Raw genomic sequence first — 17694 nt, 5'->3', positions numbered from 1 at the left:
CAGGTTACAAACACTTTCCAACATCGTCAACCATAGCCATCTAGGTGGTTGAAGCTCAAAGTAAAACAAATTCAGAAACAATCTTCTCGAAACAATACCATCTGTATTGACAATTTCCACGGTTAGAATCACCAGGAACCAGATTCCGTAAACCAAGGTAATAGAACGAGAATCATAAGCTTCTAATCCACAAAACTCCACGAAATAATCCCCAAGAAAAGCAAAAGAACGACTCCTTACAAAACCAAACAGGAATATATCGAACCTTCTCCCAAATGAAGACCTCGAGCACACATACGTAAAATCCTAGGTCTTGAGAGAGAATCAATATAATACTGAAACTGATTTTCCTGAATCTTATCTCACTTTCTCTATACTGTAAGACTGCAAATAATTTTCCCTAAATTTTATCTCCCTATAATGGCACCATTCTCTATCTGTCTATCTCTACAAAAACATGAAAATTTCCAAATATCTAATCAAAAACGTGTTTAGTTCCTATTATCCAAAAATCCAAAACCGTAAGGCCCTAAATACCAAAAAAAAAATTCGAGACCATGCTACCATGAGATCGAGGACATCAAAATATTGCCAAAATATCCTCTAACCTGGAAAATGCGTGCCCTAATAAAGTTGTGAAGAAAATAAGCACGCTATAATTGTTCTGTGATTGATCTGCCCTTTCAGAAGAGAGAGTGAAAAAGAAGAGTTTTGCTGTGATTGCCCGAGATCGAGAGAGAGAGAGAGAAAGAAATTGGAGATTACGATGCAGAGTGAGAGAGCGTGCTTTTGTTTCAGGATTTTAGACAGGGAGAACCTGGACCGGTCAAATCAGGGTATGGAGAGAGGGAGATACAAAGAAAGAGTGAGCCCGGCTTTGAGTCCTTTCAAAACCCGACAATTTTCGATCCGGATCATCCATTAAGATTGGAACCAACAGGTTCTGAAATAGAACCAGGCGGCGTTTGATGACGGTGTAAAGTTGGAAAGTCTCCCACTTTCGCCCTTAGTTTTCCCAGTTTGGGAACGCTGAAATAGAAACAGGCGGCGTTTAGTAACGGCGTAAAGTTTGGAAAGTCTCCCGCTTTCTTACTTAGTTTCCCCGAGTTGGAGTACAGTTAAAGTGGGAAAAATCGAAACACCTCTTTATCCCAAGCCATTATTCCTTACGGCCGTTTGTTTCGCATAAAAATATATTTTGGGTAATATTTTCATGCGAAAGAATTCTCTTATGGGGTAAGTGTGGAAATATTTTTATATCAATCTTTTCACACCTATTGATAGCTAATTGTTATAAAAATATTCTTACTTCTAACCCACTTATGGGAATTTTTTCATGTGAAATAATTCTTGAGAAATATTTTGCGTAACAAATGTGTCCTTAAAGTAAAGTTTATGCTCACAGCGACGCATGCGCCAAATATTTTAGGGTTTGGTTCGCGAGTAAATACTCCCTATGAAATACTTATATATGTAAATCGCGTTTCATATGTTTAGTTTGTGTAAATGCATATGCAAATAAAATACCATAGTAAAAAATTTTAGCATGAAATGGTCTAATTCATGGTAAAATAAAACCACACTTATTGAACTGGGAAAACATTCCTCATGCGTTTCTCATCACATCGTAGGCCCACTATCGCTATAATATATATCTATATTAAGGGTGTGGTTTTTGCATAGAGCCTAAGCTCTAAACAATCAAATTAGAGACCTTCAAATATATTTTCATTTTATTTATAAAGTTTAAAGCTTAAAAAATAGTGTAGATCGAGATATCTATGAAAACTTGAAAATTTTAAAAATTGATGGCCCAAAAATGTGTTACAAAATACACTATTTCCAAAACTTGAAATCTATTTTTTTCTTATGTCCATGCATCTTGATGTTGAGATGATCAATTTGAGGATATTTGCGCATCAAAACAACATCTTCTAGTAAAATTTTTAAGGTAGGCTCTAATTTGATTGTTTAGAGCCTCGGCTCTATATAAACTTTTCCCCATATTAATAGTATATATATATATATATATATAGGGCAATGATTTCATACCACAGGTGTATAGTAATATGATGCAACAACCTTAAACAACCATCTTATGGCTATTTATTTGATCCAAATTTTGAAATATACACTCTTTTCATTCTAATAAACAATCATAAAAAAATAAAAATAGAAAATACAGTCTAGAAAGTATTTTTTTAGCCCAATTAACATAGGCCGTTCATTTTGGTGAGATGCTTAGATCTAGGCCTTAGAAGGATTTTTTCATTTCCAATTTTTTTTCTGCCTTTATTATCATTAGATGAACAATATTAAAAAAGAAAAAAATGATTTTGAGTTTATAAAGACTAATATCCTGAAATTCACAAAATGAATGGTCTAGATTCATTTTTTGATAGGACTCATTTTGACCATATATAGGGTCCAAATGGAACTTTTCTTTGAGGGGGGGGGGGGGGGGCGAGGGATTGATTATTTAGATGAAGATAGTTTGCGCGTAAAATTTGGGGTCATACAAATACCACAAATATGGTTTTTTAGAAGTGCAATTGTATTATACTATGATACAACTGTTGCTTTGGATCATTGCACACACACACACGCACACACAGATATATATATATATATATATATATATATATATATATATATATATATATATATATATATATATATATATATATATATATATATATATTAATATAATTATATTTTATATATTTATATTTTTTTTATGGCGGAATGTTGGACAGCTTAAAAACAATACGCGCATAGAATGAGTATAGTGAAGATAATGATGTTGAGATGGATGAGAGTCAAAAGAATAAGGGACAAAATTCGCAATGAATCTATTCGAAAGAATTTAGATGTGGCACCAATAGGTGATAAAATGAGAGAGTGTAGACTTAAGTGGCTGGCCACGTGTGGCACCGACCAAGTACACCACATGTTAAGATGTATGAATTAGTTCAAGTGGAATGACTAAAAAGGACAATGGGTAGGCCCAAAAGAAGTAGTCCGAAAAATATATGGGAACTTATGACCTCACTGAGGATATAACCTTTAATAGAGAAAAATAGAGAACTAGGATTCATGTAGCCAACCCTAATTAATTAGAGAAAAGCTAAAATAATGATGATGATAAATATATATATATTTATTATATATAATATATACTATATGATATTTACATTATATTATATATGGGCAAGCTTTCTATGCTTCCCCTATAGCATAGAAATTCTATCCTCTCCCTTATCCAACCATCCATTTTGAATGGAGGGCTAAGTTTGCCCCAATCACAACGTCACGTCTCTACACTATTTTATTTTTAATTTTTTTTATAAACTATTTTGACACCAAAATTTGGACGTCCATTCCTCTATTACACTCGCACTAACAAAAAATATAAAAAAATTATTTTCAATAAAATAAAATGATCAAAATACCCCTAAAAGTTTAAAGGGGTATTTTGGCCATTATATTTTATTGAAAAAATATTTTTAATATTTTTTATAGCATTGCCTCAATGAGAAGTTGGCAGGTATCAAATTTCATATTCATACAATTTGTATCAGAAAAACTAAAAATAAAATACTTTGAGACGTCAGATCTAAAATCAAATGGTGAGTGGCTCTCTTGATCAAAATTGGACGGCTGGATAGTACGGGGAGGATGAAACTTCTATATTGTAGGGGAAGCATAGAAACCTTTCCCATTAAATATTACATATATAATACTTGTATTAATGATATATATAAGAAAAATATTAGCTTAGCCAGCTCGCTCTTGTAATGTAGGTGCACAAAATGATCCAGATTTCGGCTTTCAATTTGGGCGGCCAGGATGCATCCCACGGGGAGGGAATTTGAAATGAAAAAAAAAAGGTTTTTGAAGCCCATACTAACACCCACAGAGGCCTCTGAGGAACCCACCTCCCTCTCAGCGAACCATCTCTCTGAGTTACCCACCTTCTCTCTCTGCGAGCCATCTCTCTGAGCTTACTAAAAATCGTTCCTCTCTATGAGCCATCTCTGTGAGAAACCCAAAATCCTATCCGTGCTCAACAAGCTCTCAAGGTATGGTATCTTTGTCTCTCTCTCTCTCGTTTTTCCATTTCCCAATCTCTCTCTCTCGTTTTTCCATTTCCCCATCCCTCTCTCTCTTTTTTCCATTTCTCCATCTCTCTCTCTCTCGTTTTTCCATAGCACCCAATTTCTCCATCTGGTTTTTCCATTTCTCCGTCTGGTTTTTCCATTTCTCCATCTCTCTCTCTCTCTCTCTCTCTCTCTCTCTCTCTCTCTCTCTCTCTCTTTTCCATACCACCCAATCTCTCCCTCTGATTCTTTTTTCCATACCACCCAATCTCTCCCTCTGATTTTTTCATTTTTCCATATATCTCTCTCTCTCTCTCTCTCTCTCTCCCTCTCTCTCTCTCTCTCTCTCTCTCTCTCTCTCTCTCTCTCTCTCTCTCTCTCTCTCTCTCTCTCTCTCTCTCTCTCTCTCTCTCTCTCTCTCTCTCGTTTCTCCGGAGCACCCAATATCTCTATCTCATTTTTTCATAGCACCCATCTACATTCTTGAGCATGTTTATTTGTGTGCGCAAAGCAAGCCAATGTATGTTATGTTATTTAGTCAATGTGAATTATGCGTAGAGCATTTCAACCACTTGTTGGAACAGATTGCCAAGTTAGAAGAAGCCCTTTATAACATGCAATTTGAGCGACCCTGGTTGGAGGCTCAAACAAAACGCCAAGCACTCGGTAAACTTCCTTCTTTAAAACTTTACATGAATTCATCTTGAAATCAAGCCTAAATTTTGGGGCTTTGGGTTTTGATAAAAAAAAAACCTGATTTTTATGCGTTTTCGATTATAATCAACCCTAAAATTTGGGGGTTTCCGTTCTTTTATAATAAAAAACTTGATTTTGGGGGGTTTTCGATTATAATCAACCCTAAATTTTTGGGGTTTTCTTTCTTTGATAATAAAAAACTGATTTTTTGGGGTTTCCGATTATAATCGATCCTAAATTTTGAGGGTTTTCATTAATTGATAAAATAAAAAAAGTGATTTTTGGGGCTTTTCATTTTTTTATATCGATTGCTTCCCATACGCAGTTAGTTTATCTATGTACTTATTTTGATAACTATTTCGATTTCTAATATGATAGTGCAGGTTTTTGCTATCATATGAACTCTAATATTTTCTACAATTTAGAATTATGTAATGTTTGATCTATTGTTACTTGTGTTCTTAGAGTAATTTGTTTAGGTTATGATTTTTTTCTTTTTGTTTCATTTGATTTCATTCAAACAACCACTCTGTAATGTTTGATTTGTTGTTACCTTTTTTTTTCTTTTTGTGATGTTTGATTTGCTGTTACCTAGGAATAAGATTGTTTGTAGGACTCTTTTGAGTCATAGGAAATTCTTTGTAGTTCCAACTTACGTTTTGTTCAATAATTTGCTTAGGTTCTTGAAGGTGAGTCATGTTGATTTTTTTAATATATTTTTTTAGTCTTATTATATAAAACCCTTATTTCAATAAAATTGAAATAAATTATGTTGCAATTTTTGGCATTGAGTATCCCTTATATAATCAACTGCAGTTGTTCTATATAATCAAGTGCCACTCATTTTAGTCCTACTCAACTTCTTTGTTTCATGAAATCTAAAAATAAATTGTCTGTTGCTTTCATTTTATTTATCATGCAGGAGCAGGCATTTGATTGGATTCTTCAATACCAAAGTTGGTTAGAACCTTCATGCCATTAGTGTCCTTGATAAGCTTCACATACTCTTTTTTTTTTTGAAGGTTATGTTGCTTATCATCTGTTGTTCCTATAACATATTATTAGGTGCCCGAGATGTTGTGTTCTTCATTGAGTTGCTTGTTTCCTGTATAAGAAAAGAAAAACAAGAAAGTTGAATTAAGATTGGCACACCAACATGTGCATCACTTACTAATGCGACAAATGTATACCTCTAATGTCAAGCCTAATGTCAAGCCTTTCTTGGCTCTGCTTTTAGAGGGTTCTAAATCCTTTAATTAATAATTTGGTCACTGACATGGTAGGCTTAACTCTGAAGGTGGACTTGCGTGTCAACAAAGTGGTGAGGGAGAGGAGTCGTGTTGTTCAGGTTAGGGCTGGCAAGGCAAGGCAAGGTTGTGCATGACAAAAATGAGTTAAAATGAGCTTGTAGATCGACTATGATAAAATTGTGACATTTTTTCCTCTATTGTATTCCTTGTCATGCTTTACTTTTCGGTATTTGGTTTTTCCTTTGCTATCTGATAAAATGATTTGCATATGTTCACTTCAATGGCTGATGCAATCCATGGATGTGATATAGTGAGAATAGGGCATTTGAGCTCATCTGAACATTTTAACTGAATAGATCTCGACAACCAATTCCCTCCAAGGATTTGTAAACACAAACCAGGATGTGGTCGGATGCGTGTGTTTACCGCAAAGACACATGATAACTACAATAGGCATTTCTATATATGCTCTAACTGGAAGGTAGGTAATATTCTTTCATTAAGATAATGTAGAAGCGTATTGGTTTTCTATTGTAATAATATATTTAACACATACTTATCTTATCATATTAACCACTAGAATGAGACTGGATGCGGCTATCTAGAGTGGTGTGACGAAATTCTAGGTGAAGATAGGAAGCCTGTGGTTAAAAGGTTCGTGTCTCAGAGGCCAGATGCTTATGCAGCTGATGGAGTAGATGCATCTCTGTCTGAGAAAGACGAGCGCAAATCTGATGTTGTGGTCGCTGAGAAAGTAGACGTTCAAAAACTTTGTCTTATATGTGTAATTGTATTTATGACTATAATGTTTGCCCTTCTTTTTTTTGTGAAAGAAATGGGTATATCTTTTATGGTATCTATATACTTATAATTCTATGCACATATTGTTCTCTTCTTCTATGGAATAACAATTTTAATTTCATATATTTCTACATTAATTTTTGGTGGTTTTGTGGTTTGAACGGTGAACACTTTACTTATAATTGTATGCACTTTTTGTATTGTTTAGAGCTTGTTTATCTTCAACTGAGTTAATTGGAGTTTACTGGAGTTGCAGTCATGGTTAATTTCAAGTATTTGGGTTCATTTGGCTTCTTTTGCCATAAGGAAAAGTCATTGCACCCCTTTTCTCATGATTCATTGCTTTTTTTTGTTGTTTCTTTCATTCATTCAACCAATTTATTTTCTTGGATAAGTTTCACTCATGTGAGTTGATATGCTTATCAAATTGAACCTTTTTTTCAACAAAAGTCTTTCAAAAAAATTGTGATCGGTGGGCTTTGCAAAGTCTACTTTCGACATTTTGATCGGTGGGCTTTGCAAAGCTAGGAAAACCAAATATGCCATTTAAGATCGTGGGTTTTACAAATTGGGTAGAGTAGATGAAGCTTTTGAGCTTTTAAAATCATTTAGTAGAGAGAATCATTGTTGGCCAATGCGACAATTAGGAGGCTACTTTTGGCTTCTTTTCGAATTGAGTTTTCGTCCACAACTAGCCCTCAACACAAAAGGATCAGTGGTTTGGTGCAACTTTTCCTTTGGCCATCATCGTACAAGTTATAGCCATCTTTCGCAAGCATCACTAAAATAAAACCATAGCCCTTTTACGACGAACAAATTTAACATAACACTTCTCAAATATAAAATATCATGCAAACTACAATCGCCAAAAAAAAAAAGAACCGCATCTTTTTACTACGTCGCAATATCCATATGATTGATTTCTATAATGGAATTTCACAAGAGTGTGCTAACAATTACCAACATTGAAAATGTTAATCAAATATGCTAAACTCTTATTAAATCAACACATTTGTTGTTTTTTCAATCATGCATCAAAACCAAAATTCTTAGCAGGGGAGAAAATACTCAAGTAATATCACATGAAGAAGGGCAATTCCAAGCCAGTATTCAAACTTAGATTTGCCAGTTCATTTGTGACCACCCATTTGTAAACTAATCAAAAAGGAAAATTCTTCATAAACGAGCAAAAATAGGGATATCATCCTGATTTGGAGCCTGCAGACTCCATCAAATCAACAGGGAAGTAAAATTCTAAGTGTAAATTCTATGAAGTTTTCACATCTCACAAATCAAGTTGTATATGGCAAAAATAAAAATACTCCAATAAAATAAGATGATAGGTGGGGTATTGATAAAATAAAGTCAAAATGCTAATATTACAAACTGCGACCAAAGCAATACTGCGACCAAGCTCTCAAGTTAGCCCAACATAAGAGAAGAATACTATACATCACTCCAACCACTAAAAAACCTAACATGAGTCCATTCTCAATAAGAAGCTCGTGACAAGAAAGACAGCAATGGCTGGACCAATTGTGTGAATAAACATCCTGCCATATCATAGAGCATATAAGCAATTCATTTTCTAATACATCCACAAAACAATGCCCCAAAATATTCAGAATCTTTATTTCAAAGCAATGAGTTACATGAGAAACAATAATTAAGTACAACAATATAAGGGAAGTAACTCAACCTTTTAAAATAAAATGTCAAGATTCAAATAGCTACCTTGCAGGAAGGTCATATGCATTTGTCACTTTAGCCATTCCAATCCGTCACCCACTCTGCCTAATAGAATTGAAATGAGAACATATTTTAAACTTTCTAGATATGTTGAGCAAAAGCGCAACCAAAAATACTAGTGAATTTGGGTGAAGATAACACATGAAATACAAAGAATAATGTATAAGGGAAAAATGCATAAAAATAAAATAAAGTCAGAATGCTAGTATTAGAAAACTATCTCTACAAATCTTTTGATGGACTGGAAACTAATGCTCACTTGCCAGTAATTCAATTCACTAGAATTTAACTAGTACATTTTTGTTTCAAGGAGCAAAAACTTAGGGTGATCCAAGTGACTCTTACCATCAAGTCACTTATGCTGCCTCCTTATTCCTTAGCGTACGATGTATTTTTTCCTTAGCACTATAAGAGGAAGATAAATTCATATGTTAGCATTTAAATTGAAGCTAATACAATTGTAAATCAAATACATCAATAGTAATGAATATAATACAATTGCATATCAAAATAATGTAAAGGTAAACAGTTGTACCTATCACAAACGAACGACAGGCAGTTCCTTTTGTCATGCCCACTACCATTGCAGACTGTGCATTTCTTTTTTTTTGGCTTCCATCCCTCAGATCAAGGTTTCATTCTTTTAGTGGCCGGTTGTCCCTTTGTCCGTGCTCGTGCAGGTTCAAGGACATTACGACAATGGTTACTCCTACTTGTTGTGTTACTACAACTAGCAGAATTGGCATCTTCATCGACATGGATCATGGCGTTATCCTGTGGATCTCTCTTAAAAACGAACTTTTCATCAAATTGACGAATTCCATTCTTTCTTATGGTCGTTACAAACTCATAACCCTCTACACTTTGTAAAGCACACTAGGCAAAGGATCGACTTGCCTGCATAACCTCATTATACTTAATGGAACGTGATAGTTCAGATGTTACTTTAATTTGTTCCCCAATGTCATCAAGAAAAACTCCCTTCTTTACATCCTTGGTCCAACACTTCATTATATATTGTGGAGGGATTTCAAACACATCTTTCACTATAAAAATCTTCAGTACATGCCTACAAAGAAAATACATCCTCTCAAAGAAGTAACAAGAGTAAGAAACGGAATTGTCATAGCAATTGAATTTCACTAAGTAGGATTTAGTTCTGGTCCTCAGGACTGCCGCCTTAAAGGTTGCAAATTGTCCACTGTCTCCCTCGTAAAATTAAAGCAATTAGCCACTTCTTCCCCAAATATCTTTAAAATATTTTGAGTATAGATTTTTTATGCATGTGCCTCAATAAAAGTGGTTGTTCGCAAGACTGGAGTAGTTTAAATATCTTCGGAGTAGTTTAAATATCTTTCAAGTCATTTTCCCTCCCTTTTCGCACCTTCTTATCTTTGACTTTTGCAACAACTTCTAATAATGAACGCAAGTTTGTTGTGGGTGTCAAGTACAACTTGAAGTGACAATTCATCCCTTCACTCTTTTGGGTAGAAGTCATAGCAGCAGTAAACGTGCCAGCCAAGTATGCATCACCCCATTGCATGCGCCAACCATAAAGCCTACTAAGCCATTCATTGTCGTCCAGGTTATAATTATCAATAATTGATTTCCAAGCCAATTCAAATTCTTCAATAGTTGGGCTAGCCACACACCTCCGAAAGGTATCTGAATAAGAAGGATGCATACGTAAGACATGACACATTTTTTCTTTGATCTTCTCAAATATATGTCACTTACAATAATGATGCTTACTTTGGTAAAGAACTTGCCTCACTATATATGAAATTGCAGGATCTTGATTAGTGAGAATAACGCCTGGTTGTCGTCCACCCATGGCTTCCAACCTGTTTTCAAATACCCATATAAATGATTCTATATTCTTGTCAAATATGAGGGCAAATCCAAAGAAAGTTGAATTGAAATGGTGATTTACACTAAGTATAGGTGCAAAGGGCATTCCAAACGCATTTGTCTTATATGTGGTATCAAAGGTAACCACATCAGAAAAGCACTGGTACGAAACTCTACAAGTAGAATCTACCCATAAAATATTGTGAATATGATCATCATCATCTGATCTCAATCTATAGAAAAATGATGGGTTCGGTTGCTTTTCTTTGTAGAGCCATTGCAAAATTAAATTGCCATCTTTTCTTCTAAGTTTTCTTCTAGTGTTCGCTATTTCATTTTAAATGTCCTTTTGTGTATAAAGGATATTGTCGATCCCTCCAACCTGCTCTATGAATATGTCTAGGTTTAACCATTGTCGAGCTCATCGAATGTATCAATGACTTTGTAGCAGTTGACTATGATCGGTGTGTGCGAATTAGATGAGCTTTTCTTTGACTAACTAGATCATGATTATGATCTATAACAACGCTAGTCACTTTCCACTAGCCGTTTTCTTGATTACTTATGCACATCCTAACCTTGCACCCACACCTTAACTCAGGACACTCCTTTCCACTTTTATTAGTGTTGTATATTTATGTTATTTTCTGATGTAAGTGTTGTATATTTATGTTTTGCTATGGAACTGAGATGTTGTTTCATGGAATATGTTGTTGCACTATGAATTGTTGTAGTCTTCGAACTCAAAATTGTTCGATTTCTATAGAGTTTGTGCTTTTTGAACTCAAAATTGTTTGACTGTTGTAGAGGGACCATTGGTTTATGTTTATTTATGAATTTGATGGGGTAAATCCATTCAATCAAATTGTTGTTTGATGCTCTAATCTTCTCTATCTTTCACCCATGGTTTATGTTTGTTAATTTCATAAATTTTCACTAAATCATTTTATTACTTGTGAATTTGATAAATTTTGGTTTGGTTTGCTTTGTTTTGTTGAGAGAGGAGGATGAACTCCTTCTAGAATTCATTTACCAAAAGAAAGAGCATATTTGAATTTCTACTTCAATTTGTTTTTCCACGTGTATTTATGTTTTCATACATCAGAGCTCTTGTAATTGTGAGAACATATGAAATTTCTTTTTTTTTTTTCCTCAGTGCTCATACAACCTGAGTTTGGTAGATATCCAGTTCATTGCTTATGAGGATATATTAAAAAATGATGGGAGATGTAAGGGTAGTTTGGCTCATGTGTTGTGAGCGGTATCATTTGGTTAGAAAAGTCAAGGTTATCCCATCATATGTGGGCCTCCATGGGTTTTTGCAATATCAGTATGTCAGAAGCAAACACCCTATTGATTGGGCTCTAGAAGATCTCATTGAGCACCTTTCTCCCATTGTTGATAGAAAGGAATTTCTTCATATCATTGGATGGGCTCGATATGGGGTGCCTATTTACTGGTGTATGCCACAATCCTGATCGTTGTTTCATACCTTGAGTAAAGTGAATTTTGAAGCAGGTTCATTGGATTTGATGGGTTTCTTTGTCATCACCATACCTGTCTTAGCCCGAAGATGTTCTTTCAACATCTCTTGGTTTTGCATTTTATTATATGTTGATGTATTGTAATAATATAAAAATTAGATGTTATAAGGATAAAGTTGACTGTCAAAGCAGTTATTTAGTGCCTATTTTGTGAGGGACCATTGGTTTATGTTTATTTATGAATTTGATGAGATAAAGCCATTGAATTAGATTGTTGTTTGATGCTTTGACCCTCTCTAGCTTTCACCCATGGTTTATGTTTGTTAATTCATAGATTTCACTAAGTCATTTTATTATTTATGAATTTGATAAATTTTGGTTTGGTTTTGTTGAGAGAGGAGGATGAACTCCTAGAACCAATGTCATCCTCTCTCTCTCTCTCTCTCTCTCTCTCTCTCTCTCTCTCTCTCTCTCTCTCTTCTAAGCAAATCGCATCTATTCCGTAAACCCGTGCCGTGAAGCCTATGTGACCATCTTGCACTCTGCCCATGTCTATGTTTGTGGTGCCAATGCCGCAGCACAAAGCATCCGCCTCATAGGCTTAACCTGTGACCTCGTCATACTCGTCGATGAAACTATCTCCTCCCATCATAGAAGTGGCCTTGAAGCAGCAGGTTGGAAGATAAGGACTATCCAAACGATCCAAAATCCAAAAGAGAGTCTTTGTCGAATACTCATGCCATCAGCCTCCACTCATTGCAGTGCTGCTGAAGATGAAGTATGTGGCATTATTAGATCAGTTGATGCCTCCCCCCTTATACTCGATCCACCATGAGCACGAGTAGTTGGACGGCCAATGACTAAAAGGATAAAACCTTCATGGGAGGAAGGGCCAAAAGCTTCTACACAAAAAAAACAGTCAAAGGAAAGTCCACCCACTGGAAGGAAGTGTAAAGTTTGCAATAGGAGTGGACATGACAAGCGTAATTGTCTGGTGAGGGCACGTGCGATGTAGAGCTACTGAGGACCTCGAACCAAGTTGACTACTTTTTTGACTAATTTATGGAACATGTAAAGGACTTGACTAATTTTTTGAATTTTAGAGACATGTAAATACCCTTTTTTGTAGTTGACTTTGGTCGTTACATGAATATTCATGTAATTTTATGGGCAAGTAAAGAACCCCTTTATGGGGGCATGTAAAGGACCTTTTTATTGGGATCTAAAGAACCTATTTGGTGACTTTTTGGTAACGTATGTGTGATATTTATTTCTTTTCCATGTATGTCATTAATATGTGCAATGTGTGTTTACTTGGAGAATGAAATGCATTTATATCCCCAAAGTTCTCACTTTTTTTTATTTTTTATGTCGATCATTTGATACATTCTTACCTTTTCCCACGCCCAAGAGCTTGCAAAATAACTTTATAACCATCACGGACCTGCTTTTTATAACCATCACGGACCTGCTTTCAAGAACCAGCTCTCCCTCTCTCTCTCTCGACTCAACCAAATAAATGAGCTTATATTATTTCATTGTAGCTGATAACTAGATCTCTCTCTCTCTCTCTCTCTCTCTCTCTCTCTCTCTCTCTCTCTCTCTCTCTCTCTCTCTCTCTCTCTCTCTCTCTCTCTCTCTCTGTTTATGCGTGTCTCAAAAAAAAACATAAACTGAATAATACCAAAAACTGGAAATTTCATTCACAAAAGATTACCATTAATTAAACAACGACCAATTACAATCATTTACAAACCACTGGAAAGATACAAGAAGGTTCAACACCTCATGAAATAAAAAAAACCAGATACAAATGAAGTTTCAAAAAGGTAACCCAATTGAGCTGACTCAACCAGCTACAAATAATTAATTTTTTTTGCTTCTTCAAGTTTCACTCTTCCATTTGAATGATGCAGCGAAGGCCGTCCCCTTTGAGCATGTATTTAAACGTTTTATTGATCTCTGAGAAAGAGACAATGTGTGATTTGTAGCAAGGCTTGCAAAAAAGTTTCCAAAAAGCTTTACTTGGGTCTTGATTCTGAATTTCGCTTGGATATAATTGACTATGATCAATCAAATCACCAATGCCTGTACATACAAGGGGCATGAAACTTTTCAAATAAGATGGAAGCCAGGACAATCACATCCTCTAGGAAACCATAATCCCAACTTCTCAATCCTTCCTAAGAGCATATAAACCAAGTAAGCCCTCCTAAAGAACATTAAGAGCCAAAAATATTATGATTAACATAAGGAATTGTATTGTACGAAGACATTTTTTCCCCCTAACGAGATAAAAATTAGGAAAATCGGAACATGGATCAAGCTATCAAAACCACAGCACTATCCACCACAATAAAAGGTCATTTGTAGAGTTTGATATTAAAGACCATGTGCTAACAAATTTTGTTTTGTTTCTGTAATCATGTATATATCAAATTTTGTTGCTAATTGGATTTTATCTCGAGGTAAGCGCTTCAATGCCTGAAACAATTTTCGCCATTGATATAAAAAGAAAATGACAAAAGATTTCAGCAAGAACAACTGAGGACAAGTGAGTGAAGTATACACATGCCAAATTCCACAATTGCTAATTGAAATACTCATTTACTATGTCGATAGGAGTAAAAATATGAAAACAAAAATAGATAACATGAAAATGAGAAAATTGATTAGTTTACATAAGCAACTTCATCTATTCATACTTATCTATCACTTAGTAAAATGCATGAACCATCATACTCATTGTATTATTCATACAAATTATGCATGACACCATTCTTAGTCACCCAATGATCAACAGTGCTTCTAACTTGACATGGTGCAACCTAAGCTCCTATAAGAAGAGAACAAAAACCCATAAAAGGAAGCCAGTAAGAAAGGCTAAATAGCCTAGATGGCTAGTTAAGCCATATAAAAAGCATGTTCAAATTTATGCATCATATGAAGAAGCTCAACATACTCACCCTGTATTATTGTTTACCAAATTCATTTTCTTATCAGTAATATTTATCAAGTTCATCTCACACCTTATCCCACTTACCTCACTACAGGTGGGGATGCTCTGCCTAAAATTCCAAAAAACAACAAAAATCATTGAAGGTTGGCAAGTAGTAACCAATACACCAACTCTCTCAACAAATTAATCTCTAAGGAAAAGTTCACTTGCAATTAGTTATTTTTTGAAGCAATCAACTTTTAACACTGTGAAAAGAAATATTTTTAGAAGATTTATATGGGTGTTGAGATTTAATAGTGCAAAGTTTGCTCTTCACAATACAAGCTTGCCTATCGACAAAAGTATCTTACGCACTTGATATAGAACTAAATCTTTGAATGAATTCCAATGCATTAGATGTTGAGGTGTTGTTATTCATTTTTCCAACGTTAAGTTTAATTCCAAAACAGAGGCCGCATTTGCTCTTCTTGTGTCCAGTCATGTGGCACATTAGAGCAGTTCATAACATCAAACAATATGACAAATCAAAAGAAAAATAGTTTATTGTTCATACGAATCATAACTTTCCAACTAGGACTTCACTCAAAAGCATATTTTATGACTGCAATTCCATCTTCCTCTGGTAAAAGGACACTGTAAGCTCCAGTCAAACTAGTACAACCAAAACCCAATCTGGAGACCTGAAAGGAAAAAGAATTTTGTCCATTCCAGTAAGTGGCTGATGTCAATGAAATGCTAAGTAGGAAACTTGAAAAGCAGAAAGCTTGAAAATTGCATAGCATGCACATGGAGAAAAAAAACACCAGACAAACATGAGTAAATTCCAAAAAATGCAAGAAGATAAGCATACACATAATATGGAACTAATATAAGATGAAAAATGACAAAAAGAATTTTCCTTTTTTTGAAGGTTTTCCCAAGCGTGAATCTTAGCATCCTCTCTTGGATACCTGCAACTCAGAGTCATGGAAACTCATCAACCCTATTATTTTTCCTAAAAATCAGATGTTGCTTCTAGAACCACACAAACATTTTTTAACATTCAATGTCAAAAGAAGGAAAAGCTACTCAATTAAACATGCCCCCTCATAAAAAAGCAACTCAATAAATCAATAATTGTTTCAGTAAATGAGAAGATGTAGATACCCATAGTGTTCTAAGACAGGTATGGTGATGACAAAGAAACCCATCATATCCAATGAACCAGCTTTAAAATTCACTTTACTCAAGGCATGAAACAACGATCGGGATTGTGACATACACCAGTAAATAGGCACCCCCTATCGAGCCCATCCAATGAGATGAAGAAATTCCTTTCTATCAACAATGGGAGGAAGGTGTTCAATGAGATCTTCTACAGCCCAATCAATAGGGTGTTTGCTTCTGACATACTGATATTGCAAAAACCCATGGAAGCCCACATATGATGGGATAACCTTAACTTGACTTTTCTATCCAAATGATACCGCACACAACACACAAACCAAACTACCCTTACAACTCCCATCATTTTTTAATATATCATCATAAGCAATGAACTGAATATCTACCAAACTCAGGTTGTAATGAGCACTGAGGAAAAAAAAAAAAAAAATTTCATATGTTCTCACAATTACAAGAGCTCTGATGTATGAAAACATAAATACAAGTTGAAAACGAAATTGAAGTAGAAATTCAAATATGCTCTTTCTTTTGGTAAATGAATTCTAGAAGGAGTTCATCCTCCTCTCTCAACAAAACAAAGCAAACCAAACCAAAATTTATCAAATTCACAAGTAATAAAATGATTTAGTGAAAATTTATGAAATTAACAAACATAAACCATGGTGAAAGATAAAGAAGATTAGAGCATCAAACAACAATTTGATTGAATGGATTTACCCCATCAAATTCATAAATAAACATAAACCAATGGTCCCTCTACAATAGTCGAACAATTTTGAGTTCAAAAAGCACAAACTCTATAGAAATCGAACAATTTTGAGTTCAAAGACTACAATAATTCATAGTGCAACAACATATTCCATGAAACAACATCTCAGTTCCACAGCAAAACATAAATATACAACACTTACATCAGAAAATAGCATAAAAAATAAGAAAACTGGCATTTGGAAGGCCAAAATTTGAGTTCAAAGAATGCAAAACTCACAGGTAAACAACATACTCCATGAAACAGCTTCTCATACCAACAGTAAATAAAATCCAACATATCTCTGATAAAAGAGAATCCAAGAAATCATGCACAGGAAAAATGCATATTCATACCCAACAAAAGCAAAATAAAAAACAATTCACAAATCTGTCATCCAAAAAAGTAAAAGAAAAAAGCAGCAATTTTACCCCACTTAGAACTCAAAATCAGAAAACACAAATATCCAGTTACTAGTTATTAGAAAAACCCCAGTTGTGATAAGGGTTCATTGAAACACTTCAATTTGGGGTTTATTCATGTTAAGTGATCGATTTAAATTGTGATAATCAGAAATTACCTAATTTATTTTTAACCAAAACGAAAATTTCCTCTCCCATTTGTAGTTTTTTCTTTCAATTTCTGTGATTATGATTTCCTCTCCTATTTTTGGTGATTCATTAGGAAAAAATGTAGGGTTCATTGAAACTCTTCAATTTGGGGTTTCTTTTTTAAAAAATGGTTGTATCCTTGATTTGGGGTTGGATTCGTTCGAGCAAATAAAATCATCCAAACAGGGATACAATCTAGATGTCACTCACAAGTTTGTTTGCTGCTGAAGAACTTTGCCTGGTCTAGAAGCTTTGCAGAGGGCGAGTGAAAGAGCCTATAT

General features: G+C 34.7%; 2 protein-coding genes and 1 long non-coding RNA gene across 6 annotated transcripts in view; all 3 read right to left on the bottom strand.

Moving 5' to 3' along the window:
- Positions 1–1042, bottom strand: part of LOC105420820 (transmembrane protein (DUF872)) — a 28864-nt gene extending 27822 nt beyond the window's left edge. Inside the window, exon 1 of one of the 2 annotated variants that reach the window (XM_020668630.2) lies at positions 766–1042. The gene's annotated coding sequence lies outside the window, so the exon portion shown is untranslated. The other variant, XM_011625943.3, reaches the window with a different exon arrangement.
- An 8899-nt stretch (positions 1043–9941) lies between these two features.
- Positions 9942–10430, bottom strand: LOC105420823 (protein FAR1-RELATED SEQUENCE 5-like). Its single transcript, XM_011625952.1, has 2 exons — positions 10349–10430; positions 9942–10261 (listed from the first exon to the last, which is right to left on the bottom strand). Exons 1-2 carry the CDS (start codon positions 10428–10430, stop codon positions 9942–9944), a joined length of 402 nt encoding a protein of 133 aa, XP_011624254.1.
- Positions 10431–13621: 3191 nt separating this feature from the next.
- On the bottom strand, positions 13622–17694 carry LOC110007468 (uncharacterized). 3 transcript variants are annotated; one of them, XR_002281289.2, is made up of 2 exons: positions 17624–17694; positions 13622–15570 (listed from the first exon to the last, which is right to left on the bottom strand). It is a non-coding gene; the product is annotated as an uncharacterized LOC110007468 (long non-coding RNA). The 3 variants fall into 3 exon arrangements; XR_016054585.1 differs by having other exon boundaries at positions 13622–15840; positions 17624–17677; XR_016054586.1 differs by lacking the exon at positions 17624–17694 and adding an exon at positions 16037–17616.

The sequence above is a fragment of the Amborella trichopoda genome, chromosome 4 (genome assembly GCF_054954075.1).
Source record: "Amborella trichopoda isolate Santa Cruz 75 chromosome 4, AtrichopodaSantaCruz75HAP2 v2.0, whole genome shotgun sequence".
Taxonomy (NCBI): domain Eukaryota; kingdom Viridiplantae; phylum Streptophyta; class Magnoliopsida; order Amborellales; family Amborellaceae; genus Amborella; species Amborella trichopoda.
Note: the sequence above shows the minus strand (reverse complement) of the source record. Positions and strands in the feature narration are given on the sequence as shown.

Coding starts and splice junctions, on each gene's coding strand:
- LOC105420823 (XM_011625952.1), bottom strand. CDS start 10,430: ATGGGTGGACGACAACCAGGCGTTATTCTCACTAATCAAGATCCTGCA. Junction 10,262..10,348: donor GAGGCAAGTTCTTTACCAAA/GTAAGCATCATT, acceptor CTTCTTATTCAG/ATACCTTTCGGAGGTGTGTG.